The 21,345-nt window shown below is 35.4% G+C and overlaps 1 protein-coding gene across 3 annotated transcripts in view; it reads right to left on the bottom strand.

The window, feature by feature from the left end:
* Window positions 1–1,196: 1,196 nt before the first annotated feature.
* Window positions 1,197–21,345, bottom strand: part of slc35d1b (solute carrier family 35 member D1b) — a 51,992-nt gene continuing 31,843 nt past the window's right edge. The window contains exons 4-10 of one of the 3 annotated variants that reach the window (XM_026252491.1): window positions 3,460–3,562; window positions 2,915–3,007; window positions 2,697–2,764; window positions 2,474–2,552; window positions 2,319–2,401; window positions 2,035–2,087; window positions 1,197–1,887 (exon numbers count right to left, since the gene is read on the bottom strand). In XM_026252491.1, coding sequence (XP_026108276.1) covers window positions 1,877–1,887; window positions 2,035–2,087; window positions 2,319–2,401; window positions 2,474–2,552; window positions 2,697–2,764; window positions 2,915–3,007; window positions 3,460–3,562 — 490 coding nt within the window. In that variant the 3' untranslated portion in view covers window positions 1,197–1,876. The remainder of the gene's footprint in view (window positions 1,888–2,034; window positions 2,088–2,318; window positions 2,402–2,473; window positions 2,553–2,696; window positions 2,765–2,914; window positions 3,008–3,459; window positions 3,563–21,345) is intronic. The other 2 variants (XM_026252489.1, XM_026252490.1) reach the window with 2 other exon arrangements.

Below are 21,345 nucleotides of genomic sequence, written 5' to 3'. Positions count from 1 at the left end.
TTCACATTTCTTGGTTTTGCTTCAGAAACAGCATTTTTGATATCACCCCACAAGTTCTCAATTGGATTAAGGTCTGGAGATTGGGCTGGCCACTCCATAACATTAATTTTGTTGGTTTGGAACCAAGACTTTGCCCGTTTACTAGTGTGTTTTGGGTCATTGTCTTGTTGAAACAACCATTTCAAGGGCATGTCCTCTTCAGCATAGGGCAACATGACCTCTTCAAGTATTTTAACATATGCAAACTGATCCATGATCCCTGGCATGCGATAAATAGGCCAAACACCATAGTAGGAGAAACATGCCCATATCATGATGCTTGCACCTCCATGCTTCACTGTCTTCACTGTGTACTGTGGCTTGAATTCAGAGTTTCAGAGTCTCACAAACTGCCTGTGGCCCTTGGACCCAAAAAGAACAATTTTACTCTCATCAGTCCACAAAATGTTCCTCCATTTCTCTTTAGGCCAGTTGATGTGTTCTTTGGCAAATTGTAACCTCTTCTGCACATGCCTTTTTTTTAACAGAGGGACTTTGCGGGGGATTCTTGAAAATAGATTAGCTTCACACAGACATCTTCTAACTGTCACAGTACTTACAGGTAACTCCAGACTGTCTTTGATCATCCTGGAGGTGATCATTGGCTGAGCCTTTGCCATTCTGGTTATTCTTCTATCCATTTTGATGGTTGTCTTCCGTTTTCTTCCACGTCTCTCTGGTTTTGCTCTCCATTTTAAGGCATTGGAGATCATTTTAGCTGAACAGCCTATCATTTTTTGCACCTCTTTATAGGTTTTCCCCTCTCTAATCAACTTTTTAATCAAAGTACGCTGTTCTTCTGAACAATGTCTTGAACGACCTATTTTCCTCAGCTTTCAAATGCATGTTCAACAAGTGTTGGCTTCATCCTTAAATAGGGGCCACCTGATTCACACCTGTTTCTTCACAAAATTGATGACCTCAGTGATTGAATGCCACACTGCTATTTTTTTTAACACACCCCTTTCAACTAATTCAACTAATTGCCCAATTGCACAGCCTTAAGAGCGTGCATATCATGAATGCTGGGTCTCATTTGTTTTCTGAGAATCTACTGAACCTACTGGTAACTTGTTTGCCACGTAGCAATAAAAAAATATACGAAAAACCTTGATTATTCTGGTTAGTCACATTGTACTGCTATTATTTTGAACAATACTGTATATAAAAAACAATAAAATTAATCAATCAATTAATTAATTAAATGATAATATAAATAGTTACAATCATTATCATATGATTAAATGTAATAAAATTATTAAATGATTATATGAACAATGAAGCCAATTAAACCACACAAATGTATGATTGCTCTCCTGAAGTAAAACAGTTTGCATTTGAGGATCCTTAACACAGAATCATTAAAACTGATGAAATAGTGAAAAATAGGAGTAAAAATCAATTTATACAAAAGTTTATATTTTTTACTTATTGTATTTTATTATTATTATTATTATTCTTTCATGTTCAACAGCATCACATTGTATTATAAATTGTATCATAATGTTAATTACCACAATGATAATACTAATTAAAAAAATTTGATACCTCAAAAAAAAAAAAAAAAAAAGGAAATTGAACAGTCTGACTTGAACTACTACGGTTGAGGACTTTTCAATTTACAAAGACAAAAGGATCATATTGATTTCATAACAGGAAATAATTCCTTATCTATCCAACATCTTGTCATATCATATCTCAACAAAACCAAGGGTGCTGAGAAAATCGCTGGTTTCTGATGCACTCAAGGTGTTGTGAAATGAGACTGTGTGAACACCCTGCTGACTGTCTTCTTGTCTCCCATAGGTATTATCTTCTTACTTTTGAACTTGTTTCATCAACATTCTTCTGTTAAAAGACACAAGATTTCATATCATCTAAAATGAACTTAATCTTATTAAACAAAAGAAAGGAAATTATAGGAAATGAATCCATGACATGGAGGTTTTGAGATCCAGTTGATTTACAAAATCCAAATTTTTGTATTGAGCTTACTTTTTTGTTCCTTAGTGAAAGTAATGTAAGAGTACACAAGACTGCCAGCAATGCTATAGGGGAAAAAAGTAAGAAAAGCTACATTTATAGAACAACTGAAGGAAATATCAAAGAAATGTTCATTGCTATTCTCAGGAAACACAAAAAAGTGACATTTCAGTACTTTAATGTTTTTTCTTCTAAATTCTTGTGTTTTCTAAGAAAATCCACATTTGTCTGCACCTTGATCATTCTGAAATCAATGTTGCCTATCTTCACAGTCATTTTAAAACGGACCTATTTACCTGATGTTGAGGCCAATAAAATTCACCCAAGTAAAGATGTAATCTCCACCAAACACCATCCCAATGTATGTCACTAAGATATTCTGTTGGGTTGGTTAAACAAAACATAGTAAAGTTTAGATTTAATTTTATTTTATTTAATGTTAATTACTAACCTTGATACAACCGACAATTGTAGTCGTCAAAGCAGAGTTATAATGGGTGCATAACATAATTGAGTACATGAGTATAAACCTGCCAAAAAAACAAAAAAATGACATAATCATGATTATAAGAGAAAAAAATAATATGAATTTTAACATCTCAAAAATGTAATCAGTTCAGCTTTAAGTATTCTTAAGAAACTTTTTAAGTACAGAAAAAAAATATCAGGCTCACCCCATGACACATGATAACACAAACTGAATCACAAATAAAATGTCAGCCCAATCATTATAATCCAAAGCCTGAAAATTCACAAGATAATTTATTATTTTATCAAATGTACATTTATTATTTTATCACATTTTGTAAAGTCAATCAAAATTCAGACATAATTTTCTATCCTTATTTTTTCATAACATTTAGTGTCATAATATATTTATTAAAATTCTTACTTTCTTAATGTCTCCAGTTAAGTACGCTAAAATCATAGCGGGGACAATCATAAATAAAGCATTGTAATAGAGCAGCCCATATTTTCCCAGCTCCTGAAATGGAATGAGAAAAAAAAAATCTTTAAACTAAATATAGGTTAAAACAAGCAGATCTGGTTAGCAGGTCTCTGTTAAAATCTGCTTTCAGCTCAGCTCATACATGAGCTTAAACCAAGTGAAGCTGGCAAGACGTAGCAAATAAGTAAAAAACTAAAGGTGACAAAATGTACAGAAACCATTTTTTCTTTTTACTAATTAAATTCTTGTGTCTAAATGTTTTAAACAAAAAGGCAGTGGACCAAACTTTTTCTAAAAAGGAACAACGAATGAAGCTTTTAGATTTTGTGGCTTGTGTGCAAAATTGTGCATGTTAATGAAAACTGGCACATTTGCAGGTGTATGAAAAAAAAAGACCTCTGATCAGAGTGAAAAACAGGACCTCTGGTGCACAAACTCTTGCAATTGTGGATGTGTCAAGCATAAACAAGGCTTAGGAGTTAAATTACCTTGGAGTCCAGTTTTTGTTTCATATAAACCCCATTAGCAGCAGTCAGAATGTTGTTAAGTGTAATAAACACGTATCCGTAGAGGTCAAAACCTAAATCAGTACTGTAAAAATCAAAATAAAGGCAAATTAATTGAAGACAGATTACCAATAGCAGATAAAACTAGAAACATATAAAATAGTCACAAAAATGTTGATGTCTGCTTGAGAAAGCCTGACCAGAAAGTTTTAAGTAATTTTAAAAATTGTAAATTCAAATTAGTAGTTAGAAAAGCAGAAGTGTATGAGCGGGCTTTTTGTGACAAAATACGCAACTAATACAATTCCTAATTATACTACGGGGCTGTTAAATGTTTGAATCTGATTGGTTGACAAACATTCTAAGATGTGCAGTTATTTACAGGGAAATACATGGTTAAAGTAGTTCCAGGCAGGTCTTGACCATATTAAATGTCAAGTCAAGTCACCTTTATTTATATAGGGCTTTAAACAAAATACATTGCGTCAAAGCAACTGAACAACATTCATTAGGAAAACAGTGTGTCAATAATGCAAAATAACAGTTAAAAGACGTTCATCATTGAATTCACTGATGTCATCTCTGTTCAAGGCAAGGCAAGGCACCGAAACTCCATCGGTGACAGAGTGGAGAAAAAAACCTTGGGAGAAACCAGGCTCAGTTGGGGGGCCAGTTCTCCTCTGACCAAAAATAGAATTATTAGCTAGATTAGACAGATTAAAAAATAATAGATTGAATAGAAGCTTTCATTTAAATTTCATTTTAGCAGGCACTTTTGTTCAAAGCAATTTACAAATGAGGACAATAGAAGCAATCCAGGGCCATTTAGAAATAATCAAAATTCTAGCCATCTTGACGAACTACAGGCGAAATCCAAATTGGTGCCCCCACACAAATAAATTTTATTACATTTGGATTAGGAAATATGTTTAGATATTATCAATATCTTTTTTTTTTATTATTCAAAGTGTGCCTTTTTTCATTATTATTTCAGTCAAACCTATAAAACACTTTGTTACCCCAAACTACATAAAAAAGCTTGATCAGTCACATAAAAGTAATCAGACTCCAGCTACTTATTCTTCCTGTTACTCATTTATGCGATAATATGGTAGTATCGAGACACGTAGGCTCCAAAATACAGGTGGTGCCACTGTATTTTTTTTTAAACGGTAGTTTCGTCATTATGGATCTACCGTAAGTAATGTGGGACAGTCGCACAAATGTTTTAACACTTGTGCCTTCAAATAAACAATAAAAAGTGTCTATTTTGTCATGTCCTAAAAGTAATCTTAACATTTAGATATACATATAAACTATAGTTTTAATAATTTAAATGAGTCTTTGAAATTCGGATAAAAACTGGCAATGATGATGTGTTTTCGTGCATTTATTTAACCAATTTTTTTTGCAGTGCCTAATGTCATATCATGGTTGGGAAATGCGGAACTGCCACTTCTGCATGTGGTGTGAATACTCTAACCTGTTAACCTGTGCACCGGAAAAAAAGGTCCAGCTTATGTCTTGTTTACGCGTTTGGTGTGAATCCGGTCTAACATATATGTACAGGATATATCTCTCAGTTCGCATTGTATCGTGATACTTCAGCTGGTATAGTTTTGTAACGTATTTATGGTATCGTGACAACCCTACCCACTATGGCGCTGCTCCCATTAAGCGCTGTTACATTTATGCATTTAGCAGACATTTTTATTAGAGTTGTTCCGATTCCGTCATAGTATCGGAAATATCTTCGATACCACAACAAATTCTGGCATCGGCGAGTCCATGAACCCATATACCGATCCGATACCATTTTCAATTACAAGACCTAGTTATGACCGCTAGCTTTGCCTAACTGCTGCACGGTTCGTCTTCGCTGCTCAGAATGCATTGCAAACACAGGAAGTTGTGCTGTGTTGCCACAAGCAACCCATGTTTAGAGCATAAACCGTCACTTCATGAGAATTTACCGTTTCATTTGAGAAAACTCATATCATAAACACAGACACTCAAAGATCTTCATGGCAGCCCAATATATTAATATAATGTATATATACAATATATTAAGCTACGGTTGTAGCCTACAGTAGATTTTGTCTCTATGTAGTAATAATAATACGTCTCTATTGATAATAATAATTATGCCTAGACGGTTGCTTGTTTTTTACTAGTTTTGTTGTAAAGAGATTTTCTGATTAATATATCATTTTTTTATATTCCTATACTTATTTGTTGCAGTTTCTTTTATACAGTTACATTGTAAAACTAAAATACCTTTTTTAGTTTGCAGTGTAAGATTTTTGGCTGCATTCTTTTTTGCTTAAGAAAATAAATAATACTGTCAAACTCATGTCTGATAATTTAAAATACTGTAATGATTACAGTAGTTCACCATGTATTTGTTCATGTTTTATTAAGGGATCAGTCTGAAGCACACCATAAAATAATTCTAGCAATTTACACAGGGCTAGTAGTATACACAGCTGTATATACAGATACAAACCCAGGTATCGGATCAGTACTCGGTATTGGCCGATACCCTGAGCCCAGGTATTGGAATCGGTATCGGGAAGAGAAAAGTGTATCGGAACATCTCTAATTTTTATCCAAAGCGACTTACAGTGAATTCAGGCTATACATTATTAATGTTTCCATATTCACAATATATTTTAATGTTAAACTATTATTTTTAATGTAAACTAGGCTTGTACTTTACACACATTCACATATAGATGGAAAAGATCATCCTCTTCATATGAGCAATTTTATTTTAATAATGAACAGACTGTGATGTAAGTTTGAACTGCTGGAGTACGTGGGTGCCAGCCCCGGCGCGATCGAAATAGCTGAGACATAAAAAAAAATTTTTTTTATAAAAAAACCTTTTTCGCAAGTGTTTACTTTCATTTGTGCAAACTCACAATAAAAAACAGAAGATTTGTGACCAGGTAAAATAAAGCAAACAAACTAAATACGTGTTTTCATCCTTTTCTTTCCGTGAACTTATGAAGCGCTGCCACACTTCTGTTTTAAATGTTATCTTAACATTATCTTTAGTCAGATATATTTTGCATATTTAAAAAATTTAAATATAAAATTATGAAAGCAAATTGTTATTTATTATGTTAGGCCTATTACTTATATAGGCTATACATTTTCCTTAAAGCATTTTGTCCCAGGGCTTAAGAACCTGTGCCCTAGTTAGGTCCATACAGAAACTTGTGAACAATTGCGTCACCGTTTAGTGACATCATTGAATGCTCCGGGAAAACATATCATCAGTGTTGGTCAAAGTGCCTATTAATTGATGTTCATGTTTATTTCTGATTATGACAAGTGTGGTATAAAAGATTTGTAACCTTTGAAAAGGTTAAAAAGAACTTCATTTATTTAAAAAAAAAAAAAAAAAAAAAAAAATCTAATAATATATTTTCTTTACTATTACTTTTTATCAATTTAACACATCCTTGCTGAATAAAAGTATTGATTTTATTTAAAAAAAAGAAAGAAAAAAAATTACTGACCAGTAGATTATATTGTTATTACAAAATATTTATATTTTAAAAACATACCTTCTTTTTATTTCTTTTTTTTACTTTTTATTCATCAAAGTATCCTAAAAAAGTATCACATGTTCTGAAAAAATATTAAGCAGCAGAACTGTTTCCAACTTTGATAATGAATATACATATTATAATTATATCTAAAGGATCATGTGATAATGATCCTAAATATTCAGCTTTGCATCAAAGAAATAAATGATAATTTAAAGTATAATACATTTAAATTACAATTACAATACAATTATTTTAAATTGTAAAAATATATCACAATATTACATTTTTTCTGTATTTTTGATCAAATAAATGCAGGCTTGACGAGCAGAAGAAACTTCTTTCAAATACATAAAAAATTGTAATGTTTCCAAACTTTTGGTCTGTACTATATATATATATATATATATATATATATATATATATATATATATATAAAACAAAATTATAAACCTTTTTGTTTTTGTCCCCATTTTTCACAAGCTTAACTCAAAGATCTAAGACAATTTTTATGTACACAAAAGCCATATTTCTCTCAAATATTGTTTACGACTCTGTCTAAATCTGTTAGTGAGCACTTCTCCTTTGCCGAGATAATCCATCTATCTCACAAGTGTGGCATATCAAGATGCTGATTAGACAGCATGATTATTGCACAAGTGTGCCTAAGGCTGGCCACAATAAAAGGCCACTCTAAAATGTGCAGTTTTACTGTATTGGGGGGTCCGAAAACCAGTCAGTATCTGGTGTGACTGCCATTTGCCTCAGGCAGTGCAACATATCTCCTTCGGATAGAGCTGATCAGGTTGTTGATTGTGGCCTTGTGGAATGTTAGTCCACTCCTCCTCAATGGCGAACTTGCTGGATATTGTCAGGAACTGGAACATGCTGTCGTATATGCTGATCCAGAGCATCCCAAACATGCTCAATGGGTGACAATTCCGGTGAGTATGCTTGCCATGCAAGAACTGGGATGTTTTCAGCTTACAGGAATTGTGTACAGATCCTTGGGCCATGCATTATCATGCTGCAGGTGATGGTTGTGGATGAATAGAACAACAATGGGCCTCATCACTTGTCACGGTATCTCTCTGCATTCAGAATGCCATCAATAAAATGCACCTGTGTTCACTGTCCATAACATACACCTGCCCATACCATAACCCCACCTCCACCATGGGCAACTCGATCCACAACGTTGACATTTACATTTACAGTAGGTGTACAACCTAAATGGGGAATTCAGTCGCGTGTTAAAATCATTTGCGAAACTACCGCCAGGTGGCGCATAGGGACGGATTGCGAAATGAATGTAATTGTAATATAAGATAAAAGGAGGAAGTAAAACAACAATAACATTATGATATAACACAAGTTATCAAACAAGTGCATCAAAGCACATTTTCGCTAATAGACGTCAGTTTTGCCTCGCTGATGTGTTAGATTTGATGGCTTCAGTCAGGGAAAATGAAAGAAAAACACTGTAGTTAAAATATTTAATATTTAATATCCACAGATGAAAGTTTGGTACTTGAAGTTATGTGCATTTCTTAGAACGAATTCAAGCAGGATAAATGTCAAGCCTGTGCCTGAACCTGTGATTATATTTTCTCTAATCTACATGGTATTAAACCATATTTTAGATTTGACACTTTTAAAAGGTGTGCAGTATTATTTATATAATTATCTGTTATATTATTCAAAAGAAATTGTGGTTTACTTTGCATCGGAGCATTAAAAGTGGTAGCCTATTTTAGGGGGGTTGGCTACATGGATTAATATACAAAATGTCAATATTTTCATATATTATGCCTATATTTTAATTTATATTTTCAATATAAATATATATTTTTTCCTTTATTAAAACAACATGCATTTTTGTTATTCGTTACCTGTCCTTTAACTTGTTGGGGGAAAACATTTGTCTGTAAACTGATTAAGAAATTGTTGCATGTTTAAACATGAAGCACTGTATAATTTCGTTCCCATTATTTATGCCTAATTAGCCTAAAACAAGAAACAAATAAAATTAAACCTGCACGATTAAATCTTTGAAACTCTAAAAAATGGACGGATTAATAAAACGTCCTCACGATTAAACTCAAGTTATCTCATTATAATCAACAAAATACACACGATGTAAAAAAGAGCTTCATTAACTGACAACATAAGTGATTTTAAAGGGAGCCTTCTTTACTTGCTTTAAGTGCTGGGCGATAGCATATGGCCTAAAAAAATGATTTATGATTTAAATTGATTTTAAAATCATTATTCAAATGACAAAGATAAAGATAATGTAGTAGCACTGTAAGATTACATTTGTTTGAATGCATTATTGCTAAAGCGATTGCGTGTGAATGTGCTTTATCTGTTTAAATCTTGCTATAACCCGAAAATAATCAGTAAAAGAAACAGACAAACTCATACAGCCTCTAACATCCCGCTCGACTATTGCAGTCATTATAACCTGATCAAGCCATAGCTAAATATGTTTAACATGAATTCTTGCTGAATATGCAGTTATATTACGAGCTTTTGGCATGAATTGTATACTCGTGATGAAGGCTCCAGTCAGAATCACACTGCTCAGCTCATCCTTTGCTCTGCGCATGTCTCTGTCAGACTCGCGGGGAGGGTTGAGCCACTCTGAACTACGGGAGAACTACTAGTGGTGCGTCAGTTTAATCGATTTAAAAATTGATTTATCATCCAGCCCTACTTGCTTTCATATTATTTAATGAAAAATAATCTGCATCAGCTGCATTTAAATGCCGGTGTGTAAAATATGTGCAAGATTTGCACTGCACGTGTGATGGTAGATGTGCAGCTTTTATTCTTATTTATTTTATCTTCATTACAAATCTTGTTTGGTTTCATTTTAGCTAATTGCATGTAAAAAATATTTTTCGTGAATTAATATTCATACTTGCATATTGTTTAATGTAGAATTTCTCTGTCGGAGAGAGCCAGCACTGTGAATGTCATCTTGCGGCAGACAAGAAAACATTTGTTTATTAATAAATAATTAAAATGTCTAATTTTTCACAATTATTAGGCTACTTCTGCATGTACGTTGTGGCAAACTCAATGCATGTGCTTGAGCGCGTAATATATTAAGATTTGATTTTGTAAATTCACTGTCCATATGAAAGAGCAATTCACACCTTTATCTCTACCCCCACAAGCCACACATAACTAACCCCAAACACCCAACCCCCTCCAGTTGAACATAGGGCTGTGCAAAAAATCGAATGCGATTTTCATGCACATCTCATCAGTAAAGACGCTCCTTTAATTAGAAGTATTATCTCCAGCACGTGTATTCAGATCAGGGTTGCCAGGTTTTCACAACAAATCCTGCCCTGTTGCTTCTCAAAACTAGTCCAAAACTAATCGCGATTCCAGGAGGTTCACAGATAAAAAAAATTGCTTCCCGAGGCTAAAATATACGTTTTTTTTTTTTTTTTAGCATGGTTGTCTTATAAAAAATTCGCATTTCAGGGGCTAAATATCACGTTATTGGATGATACCCCGCGTTTCCAGGACCATAATGATAATAACAAATCATCAATTAATAATTAATAATTATTTTACGAAAATCATTGTTATTTGTGATTGTGGATGCTTGTGATCCTCTGTTCCCGCCTTTCAGCGCGCGGGACTCACGCTCAGTGATGCAGCTTCACTGTCTGCGGTTTGACTTTACTGAATCAGGTTGAGGCGAATACAAATTATTGATCATGAGCCCAACATTTAGCAAGCAGGAAAACATTAATTCTACCTGAAGAAAGACATATTTTATTGAGCTAATGCTGTTAAATAGAGTGAGAGAGAGAGAGAGAGAGAGAGAGAGAGAGAGAGAGAGAACCAGTCTAGGGCTATTCTTAAACTTGGAGCTCATTATATTGAAGTACAAATCCAAACACCAGAAATGTTATGCATTTTATGAATAATGAAATGTTATGAAAAGTATGCATTTTCATTCACATGCAGTATGGTTGTTGGTATTTAGCAGTTAAAACCTATTTTTAAACTTGAATTTAAATACTATTAAAAGACCTGAAATATTTCAGTTGGAGTGCAATGAATCTAAAATATATGAAAGTTTAATTTTTATCATTACATTATGGAAAATAATGAACTTTTTCACAATATGTAAATTTTTTGAGAAGGACCTGTATTAAACTGAATTTAAAATCTCATGGAATTTTAAGTTTAAACGGGTGAAAATGCCACAGTGAATATTAAATAATATAGCCGATATAACAGAAGACCTTGATTGCATGTTTATACCATGAAACTAATAAAATAATTAGATTTTTTTTATTTTTTATTAACAATTCATGTATAAAATGGGACAGCAACCTTTCTATCAAACACTTTTACGTCGTCCACAATTGGGCAACGCAATATATATATACAGGTCCTTCTCAAAAAATTAGCAAATTGTGATAAAGTTCATTATTTTCCACAATGTAATGATAAAAATTAAACTTTCATATATTTTAGATTCATTGCATACCAACTGAAATATTTCAGGTCTTTTATTTTTAATACTGATGATTTTGGCATACAGCTCATGAAAACCCAAAATTCCTCAAAAAATTAGCATATTTCATCCGACCAATACAAGAAAAGTGTTTTTAATAAAAAACAAGTAAACCTTCAAATAATTATGTTCAGTTATGCACTCAATACTTGGTCGGGAATCCGATGGCTAGGCATGGAGGCAATCAGCCTGTGGCACTGCTGAGGTGTTGTGGAGGCCAAGGATGCTTCGATAGCAGCCTTAAGCTCATACAGAGTGTTGAGTCTTGCGTCTCTCAACTTTCTCTTCACAATATCCCACAGATTCTCTATGGGGTTCAGGTCAGGAGAGCTGGCAGGCCAATTGAGCACAGTAATACCATGGTCAGTAAACCATTTACCAGTGGTTTTGACACTGTGAGCAGGTGCCAGGTCGTGCTGAAAAACAAAATCTTCATCTCCATAAAGCTTTTCAGCAGATGGAAGCATGAAGTGCTCCAAAATCTCCTGATAGCTAGCTGCATTGACCCTGCCCTTGATAAAACACAGTGGACCAACACCAGCAGCTGACATGGCACCCCAGACCATCACTGATTGTGGGTACTTGACACTGGACTTCAGGCATTTTGGCATTTCCTTCTCCCCAGCCTTCCTCCAGACTCTGGCACCTTGATTTCTGAATGACATGCAAAATTTGCTTTCATCCGAAAAAAGTACTTTGGACCACTGAGCAACAGTCCAGTGCTGCTTCTCTGTAGCCCATTTCCTGCACACGCCTGTGCACGGTGGCTCTGGATGTTTCTACTCCAGACTCAGTCCACTGCTTCCGCAGGTCCCCCAAGGTCTGGAATCGGTCCTTCTCCACAATCTTCCTCAGGGTCCGGTCACCTCTTCTCGTTGTGCAGCATTTTTTGCCACACTTTTTCCTTTCCACAGACTTCCCACTGAAGTGCCTCGATACCCCACTCTGGGAACAGCATATTCGTTCAGAAATTTCTTTCCGTGTCTTACCCTCTCGCTTGAGGGTGTCAATGATGGCCTCTGGACAGCAGTCAGGTCGGCAGTCTTACCCATGATTGCAGATTTGATTCAGATGATTAGGTTAATAGCTCGTTTAGAGAACCTTTTCATGATATGCTAATTTTTTGAGATAGGAACTGTGGGTTTTCATGAGCTGTATGCCAAAATCATCAGTATTAAAACAATAAAAGACCTGAAATATTTCAGTTGGTGTGCAATGAATCTAAAATATCTGAAAGTTTAATTTTTATCATTACATTATGGAAAATAATGAACTTTATCACAATATGCTAATTTTTTGAGAAGGACCTGTATATAGGAACACACACACACATATTAGAACATTTTATATTTTTATTCTGGTTTGTTTAGATATATATTTACATGACATTTACATTCATTCATTTAGCAGATGCTTTTATCCAAAGTGACTTACAGATGAAGACAGTGGAAGCAAGCAAAAACAACAAAAAGAGCAATGATATATAAGTGCTATAACAAGTCTCACTTAGGTTAACACAGTACACGTAGCATAGGGTTGTGCCGATAGACGATTGTATTGTGTATCGACGATAGTCAGAGATATCGACATAAGCAGATTTCTCTTTCGATAATAAAGACGATATTAGGCTCATTCTCCTATTAATGTATTAGATTATAATAATAATAACTATTATTTTTATTAGGCTGCTTATTATAGTTCGGCTATCAAACTGCCCAGCTATTTCACTTCATCACTGCATTTCACACACACACACACACACACACACGTGCGCGCGCGTGAGCACAGGAGGATTAGAGCCTGTAGTCGTTGAAGTGGTACGCTTTGACTCGGATAACTCATTAAATCCATGAAATGAAAGAGAAATGGAGTCGGTGTCCCACCCATTTAATGGCTGCTACAGGGCATCGCGCTCTTCTCAAACATGAGAGATTAACTCTTTCTTGGCGTTACAAATTAATTAAAGACAAAATAATAACAAGGCAGCAGAGCAAACTTATCATCCATAGTGGTTCTCACGTAGTCCTTCTCTTAAAGACTGATCACTTATAACACACACTATGTGGTGATGATGTAGAAGGACTATGTGAGAACCACTATGGATGAAAGTTCGCTCTGCCGCCTTGTTATTATTTTCATGCACACCGCACTATAATGTGATGCATGCAAAATACATAGTTTGGCCGTTACAAAGTCTTCATCCACATAGTGCAATATTTTAAACTAGCCCTCATTAACTGAGTTTAATGCCACAGTTATGTTAGAATGCATCTCTTGTTTTTGTGGCGGTGCGTCAGTCTCGTCATAAAGCGCACGGTCCAGAGCGCTGTATGACTGATGCATCAGTTCAATTCAACTTAGTCCAAACATATGAACTTACCTGTTTTAAATACTTTATATTTAATGTTTTAATTTATGCCCACTATTAGTGATACACTGCTGGACTTTAAATGAAATCTACTATTGATTTTCACCATTTACGGACTTTACAGAACATTTAGACTGATAACTTCCAGTAGGACTTATTGTCACAGGACGCGTGATATGACAGCTGCGTCCGACTATATATGAACTAGCTGTTTTAAATACAGTATTTTTATATTTAACGTTAGTTTATCATTATGTTTGGAAGTATATTTTTTAGATTATTGGTGATTCCATAGGCTCTCTCTCGTGCAGCTGCGCGGTTTAAAACACCAAATAGTTATGCTATGACAGGAACAAAGAGTCTCTCTCTTGCTCCACCCAGGCACGATAATATTGTGTATCGTCGATCTCACGGGCTAACGATATGACGATTTGAAAAATAACCATATTGCCCAACACTAACGTAGCATGGGATTTTAAATAATATAATAAATAAAAAGAAAACAGATAGAATAAAAAAAAGAATAGAGCAAGCTAGTTAGAGGTCTTTACACATACACACACACATATATATAATTGCATAATAAATGAAAAGAAAATAGAAAACAAAAAGATTAGAAAGGTAGTTAGATTTTTTTAAGAATAGAATTAGAATAGCGAGTGTTAAAGTTAGAGGGTCAAATAAAGATGGAAGAGATGTGTTTTAAGCCGATTCTTGAAGATGGCCAAGGACTCAGCTGCTCGGATTGAGTTGGGAAGGTCATTCCACCAGGAGGGAACATTTAATTTAAAAGTCCGTAAAAGTGACTTTGTGCTTCTTTGGGATGGCACAATCAAGCGACGTTCATTTGCAGAATGCAAGCTTCTAGAGGGCACATAAGTCTGAAGTAACAAATTCAGGTAAATGGGTACAGAGCCAGTGGTAGTTTTGGAAGCAAACATCAATGCCTTGGATTTTATGCGAGCAGCTATTGGAAGCCAGTGCAAATTGATAAACCGAGGTGTGACGTGTATTATTTTTGGCTCATTAAAAATTAATCTTGCTGCCGCATTCTGAATTAATTGTAAAGGTTTGATAGAATTGGCTGGAAGACCTGCCCAGAGGGCATTGCAATAGTCCAGCCTATTGCAGAACAAGAGCTTGAACAAGGAGTTGTGCAGCATGTTCCGAAAGAAAGGGCTTGATCTTCTTGATGTTGAATAAAGCAAATCTGCAGGATCGGACAGTTTTAGCAATGTGGTCTGAGAAAGTCAGCTGATCATCAATCATAACTCCAAGGCTTCTAGCTGTTTTTGAAGGAGTTATGGTTGATGTGCCTAACTTAATGGTGAAATTGTGATGGAACGATGGGTTTGCTGGAATCACAAGCAGTTCTGTCTTGGCAAGGTTGAGTTGAAGGTGATGGTCCATCATCCAGGAAGAAATGTCTGTTAGACAAGCTGAGATGCGAATAGCTACCGTCGGATCATCAGGATGGAATGAGAGGTAGAGTTGAATGTCATCAGCATAGCAGTGGTATGAAAAGCCATGTTTCTGAATGACAGAACCTAATGATGCCATGTAGACAGAGAAGAGAAGTGGTCAAAGAACTGAGCTCTGAGGCACCCCAGTAGTTAGATGTTGAGACTGGGACACCACACCTCTCCAAGATACTTTGAAGGACCTATCTGATAGGTAAGAATCAAACCATTGAAGTGTGGCTCCTGAGATGCCATTTGCCAGTAGGGTTGATAGGAGGATCTGGTGGTTAACCATGTCGAAAGCAGCAGACAGATCAAGCAGGATAAGTACTGAAGATTTGGATTCTGCTCTTGCCAGTCTTAGAGCTTCAACAACTGAGAGCAAGGCCTAGTTTACATAGCTAGGGTGTTTGCATTGTAATAATGTACAGAAATACTTCAAATTTACAAACGCTGACTTGTTAGGTGATGTTTTCTAATTAAAATCATACAATTTCCTATTAATTCAATAGAACATTTATGCACACTTGGGATTACCAATATGGCAGCGCGGCAGCTTCACTTTCATGACGTCATGAGCAATCCAGTTCTATATTATAGATCAGTGGTTGTGTCACATGACAAGCACGACGTGTCGCCATGTAAACAATAAGGCGGTACATTCTTTATGTGGCTGGAGTATTCTGTCTCTAGAGACTCTGTGTTTGCTTGAACACAGCACAAATTAGTCATTGAAAAATAATCTCCACGATTGAATCAATAAATAAAGAAAGGGAAAAAACAAGCGTTAGAGAGAACCAGATACATACTGTATTAAAAGCATTGCTCAGGTGCTGCTCAGGACATTTCTCAGCGTGGACACAGGGAATCCGTAGGCTTGGATAACCCCGGCAATTTCTAGACAGAGAAGAGAAGTGGTCCAAGAACTGAGCCCTGAGGCATCCCAGTAGTTAGATGTTGAGACTGGGACACCACACCTCTCCAAGATACTTTGAAGGACCTATCTGATAGGTAAGAATCAAACCATTGAAGTGTGGTTCCTGAGATGCCATTTGCCAGTAGGGTTGATAGGAGGATCTGGTGGTTAACCATGTCGAAAGCAGCAGACAGATCAAGCAGGATAAGTACTGAAGATTTGGATTCTGCTCTTGCCAGTCTTAGAGCTTCAACAACTGAGAGCAAGGCCGTCTCAGTTGAATGTCCACCTCTGAAGCCAGATTGGTTGCTGTCAAGGAGATTGTTGTGTGTGAGAAATGTAGAGACTTGTTTGAACACAGCTCTTTCAAGTGTTTTTGCAATGAAAGGAAGAAGGGAAACTGGTCTGTAGTTCTCTAAAAGAGATGGCTTGAGCTTGGGTTTCTTAAGTAGTGGAGTTATACGTGCCTGTCTAAATGATGAGGGAAAAACACCAGTGTGGAGGGAAGTGTTGATGATGTGAGTGAGTGCAGGTACAACTGCAGGAGAAATGCCCTGCCACGATTGAATCAATAAACAAAGAAAGGGAAAAAACCATTGCTCAGGTGCTGCTCAGGACATTTCTCAGTGTGGACACAGGGAATCCGTAGGCTTGGATAACCCCTGGAGTTTCATCTCACTCCAGTCTAACTTGAAATAATTTTATAGGTAATTTACTACACATTGTCATAGGCCTATACATACTTTGGATTATTAAGGCTACATTTTACTTAAAGAGCCAGTAAGATGAAAATTCTAAGCTTCCTATCACTGTTTATAAGTCCTGTACATTAGGTTTAAATCCATCCAAGGTTAAAAAACATTGTCATTTTGTCAAAATATAATTATAAAAATACCTCAATTCTCAGAGATCTACAAACGGTTTGCGCGAAGCTGTTCAAAAGATTCAGTTTCCTTAAACCCCACCTTTCGGTAGCATACTGTGTTCTGATTGGTCAACTAACATAGTCAGGTTTGATTGGTTGTTCACACACCTCCATGGTAAACTATGCGTTAGCATCTGTTTGGGGTGAATTATGTCTTATTCCTCTCATCGCGAAGCAAACAGTAAAATAAAAAAACTTGAACAGTCTAGCTGCTTTTTCTTCTGTGTGGGTCTATTCAAGCCTCGCTTTATCACAGAATATCTGTTTTCGGCAGCACTTGTTTAGTTTTAAAGTAGACTTGTCAAGCTTTCTATAGATATCTCTATCATGTCTCTTCGTTGAGTATTCACAGAGTTACACTTCATTTTAATGACGTGTTTGTACATGACGATCAGCACAAACAAAGGCTGCAGACAGCACACATACTGATAAGACGCTCGGGAGAAAACAAACACATAACTTCATAATCATATTTCGCGTTGTGATTCGGAGATGCACGTTGTTCTAAATAAACCATCTTTAATGGTCAAACGCTTTGAAAATCCCGCTGTACTCACCGAGATTAGAAAAGCAGTCATCAGTGAAATGTTGTGAACACAACAAAAGGGATTTGTTGTACTGCTCTGGTATTGTGGTGAAAATGAATTTTAGCCATTGGTTCTTCTGATCTTCATTCTTTGGCAGTGAAAATATAACAAACGGTCTCCTCGACATGATGCTCTCACACCAAAAAGAGCGTCTGTGTGTGTGTGTGGGGGGGGGGGGGGCAGCTCAGAGTTCCGTTTCTCCCAACACGGTAGGCGGAGATTATTATGCAAAGTGCTCCTAGTGACGTACATAGAGATGGGCAAAAGATTTGAAATCTATAACGACTCGTTTCAGCGATTCAGAGTCGACTCCTTACTTTAGAAGACAATAACTTTATAAATTGTGTACTTTTTGGTTTAATTATTTGCACATTGTTTACACTGATGGACAGCTACATCATACACTGTAATACAGGTAATTTGTGATTTCCCATATGTGTGGCTCTTTAACACTCTTGCTAAATGGGGTAAGCACACTTACTTTCTCATTTTAGATGTGTATGTTCTTCTAAGAAGTAATGATTTGTTATACACCAATTCAGACACTGACGGGCAGACAAATTGCTTTAACCATTCATTATAAAGAATCAGCTCAAAGGAGTCATTAGGTCACAAATCAGACTTTAGCGGACGTGTTGTGTTGGAATCCTGGCTGTTAGGACAAGATTTGTCAACACACACACACACACACACACACACACACAAAACACCTCATAACTGTATAGATTATATATATGTATATATATATATATATATATATATATATATATATATATATATATAAAATGATGAATAATTTTTGGTCCCAATTTTATTATTATTATCAATATTATTTACTATTATTGTTATTATTAATAATAATAATCTATTTCACTAGTGGTCCACTGTATGAAGAATTTTTGGGTATAATATGTCGCAGTTCACTTTATTTTGTTATACTCACCTGCATACATGTATTATAGTGTCCTGCACCTACTAGTAAAACATATATATATATTTTCTTGGATTAACATTACATAGAGAAAATATGATCATATTACCCCAATTTTACAGTCTCTGCACTGGCTACCTATTAAGTTCCGTATCAGTTACAAATTATTATTACTTACCTATAAGGCCCTAAATGGTTTAGCTCCTGCGTACCTAACTAGCCTTCTACCACGCTACAACCCATCACGCACCCTAAGGTCACAAAACGCTGGACTTTTGGTAGTTCCTAGGATAGCAAAGTCCACTAAAGGAGGTAGAGCTTTCTCACATTTGTAAAGTTGCTTTGTAACGATTTGTATTGTATAAAGCGCTATACAAATAAACTTGAATTGAATTGAATTGAATTACAGCAGCTATGTAGCTAAATTAGGCCCGATCACTTTAAGAGACAATGAATCCATTCAATATAATACACGTCAAATTTTTTTCTAAACTTTTTACTTTCATTTAAGACATAACCGACAGTTTTTTTCGAACATACTTTCCAAGACGGTATGAATTTGAAGGTATTTGTATTCGACGGTACAAGAGCAAAATAAGGCAAATCAGCGTTCAAGCGTTTTGAGACGCCTCTCTCTGCATGAGCTCTGAACACCAGAACACCGTATTGCTGAATTGGGCTCTTTCTCATCCTTTTCTGTTTGTTTAAACTGCGATTTGTAGTTTTTCGTTCAGGTGCAGGAGGAAGTTCGAGGAGAACCTCACAAAGGAGAGCTCCGTTCAGTGTTGCTGTTTGTGAGACGTGGCTCTCTCCGCGTGCTCACTGAACACAGCGTGCGAGTAATACCTTCTCAGTTGAGCTTTTCCGCGTCTTGTGTTTGAATGCTTTAAACTCTTTTTAATGTTTAAATCCACAAGTGGCAAGGCTTAAAAACACGTGAAAATGGTAAGCTTTTGTGACCGTCCTCAACACACCTCAACTCACCCCTCAACTCACACGTTACAGTGTTTATGAATAGATTAAATGAAACGGGACAAATTTAATCTTGACAAACTAAATATCATTATAAAGATTTAAGCCTCAAGCATTGACGACAGTTTGCGGTTTTTCAATGGAAAGCTTATAAAGACTGTATTTGCTACATTTGTGTAAGCAGTACACATAAAAACATGAATAATGAAAACACAGTACATACCAGATCCATCGTAATAACGAGTCATAAACCCGTTTTAGTTAGGAAGGGAATGGTCCACTGAACGACATCTCATGGAGCAGGTTTGGTCCAATGAAGCAATAATGTTGTAATATGGATCGTAATTCCTTTGTTTACGTTTCAGTTCTTCAGCGACAGCTGTTTGTGTCCATTATGGAATAACTCGCGCTAAAAAACTGCATGTTGGTAGTAAAAAAACGACATGGTTTTGCAGCGTACAGTGTCACAAAACGAATGAGACGATCCACCAGAAGAAAAGTATTGAATTCTGGTGCTCTCTCGTGACGCGCTTTGACGCACCTGTCACCTGATGGAGGCGGAACTTATAGCGACCACCTTTTTCTTTGTTTGTTTTATTTTTCAACAGTTTTTATATATCTGAGAGTGTGTTTTATGTTGAATGTGAATGTATCTGCATGATTACCATCTGTTTGAGTGCAAATCAGCCCAAATCAGCTCACTATTACTGTTTGATCACGGCTATCAAAGTGAATGCGTCTTTTCTGTAATTGGAATACAAAGTTAAATATTTTTTTATTTGTATTATTATTCTTATTTTTCTTACTCAAATTATTCTTATTGTATTTTTCTAGTGCTCAAATAAATCACTTATATGATGTCTAAGTTTCTGTCTTATAATTTGATAAAAAAAAAAAAAAAAAAAAAAAACTATGCAGTGGTATGTTTAAAGAGTAAATGGTTTGTAGAAGGCTTCAATACAGTTGGTATAGTAAGTAGACAGCCTAAAGGCCCTTTTACCGCCGCGTGGCGCCTTAACCACAAGTTATCAAACAAGCGCACAACAGCACATTTTCTCAAATAGACGTCAGTTTTGCCTCGCTGATGCGTTACATTTGACGGCTTCGGTCATGGAAAATGAAAGAAAAATACTATAGTTAAAATATTTAATACATTTAATATGTAATATTCACAGATGAAAATTTGGTACTTATGAAGTTATGTGCATTTATTAGAACGAATTCAAGCAGGATAAATGTCAAGCCTATGCCTGAACCTGTGATTATATTTTCTCTAAGCTACATGGTATTAAACCATATTTTAGATTTGATACATTTAAAAGGTGTGCAGTATTATTTTTATTATATGAATTATGTGTTATATTATTCAAAAGAAATTATGGTTTACTTTGCATCTGAGTATTAAAAGTGGTAGCCTATTTTAAGGGGGTAGGCTACATGGATTAATATGCAATGTCAATATTTTAATTTATTATGCCTATATTTTAATTTATATTTTAAAATTCAACATGTATAATTTTGTTCACATTAATTATGCCTAATTAGCCTAAAACAAGAAACAAATAAATTAAACCTGCACAATTTAGCTAAATCTTTGAAACTC

Source organism: Carassius auratus, unplaced genomic scaffold (genome assembly GCF_003368295.1).
Source record: "Carassius auratus strain Wakin unplaced genomic scaffold, ASM336829v1 scaf_tig00030707, whole genome shotgun sequence".
NCBI lineage: Eukaryota > Metazoa > Chordata > Actinopteri > Cypriniformes > Cyprinidae > Carassius > Carassius auratus.
Note: the sequence above shows the minus strand (reverse complement) of the source record. Positions and strands in the feature narration are given on the sequence as shown.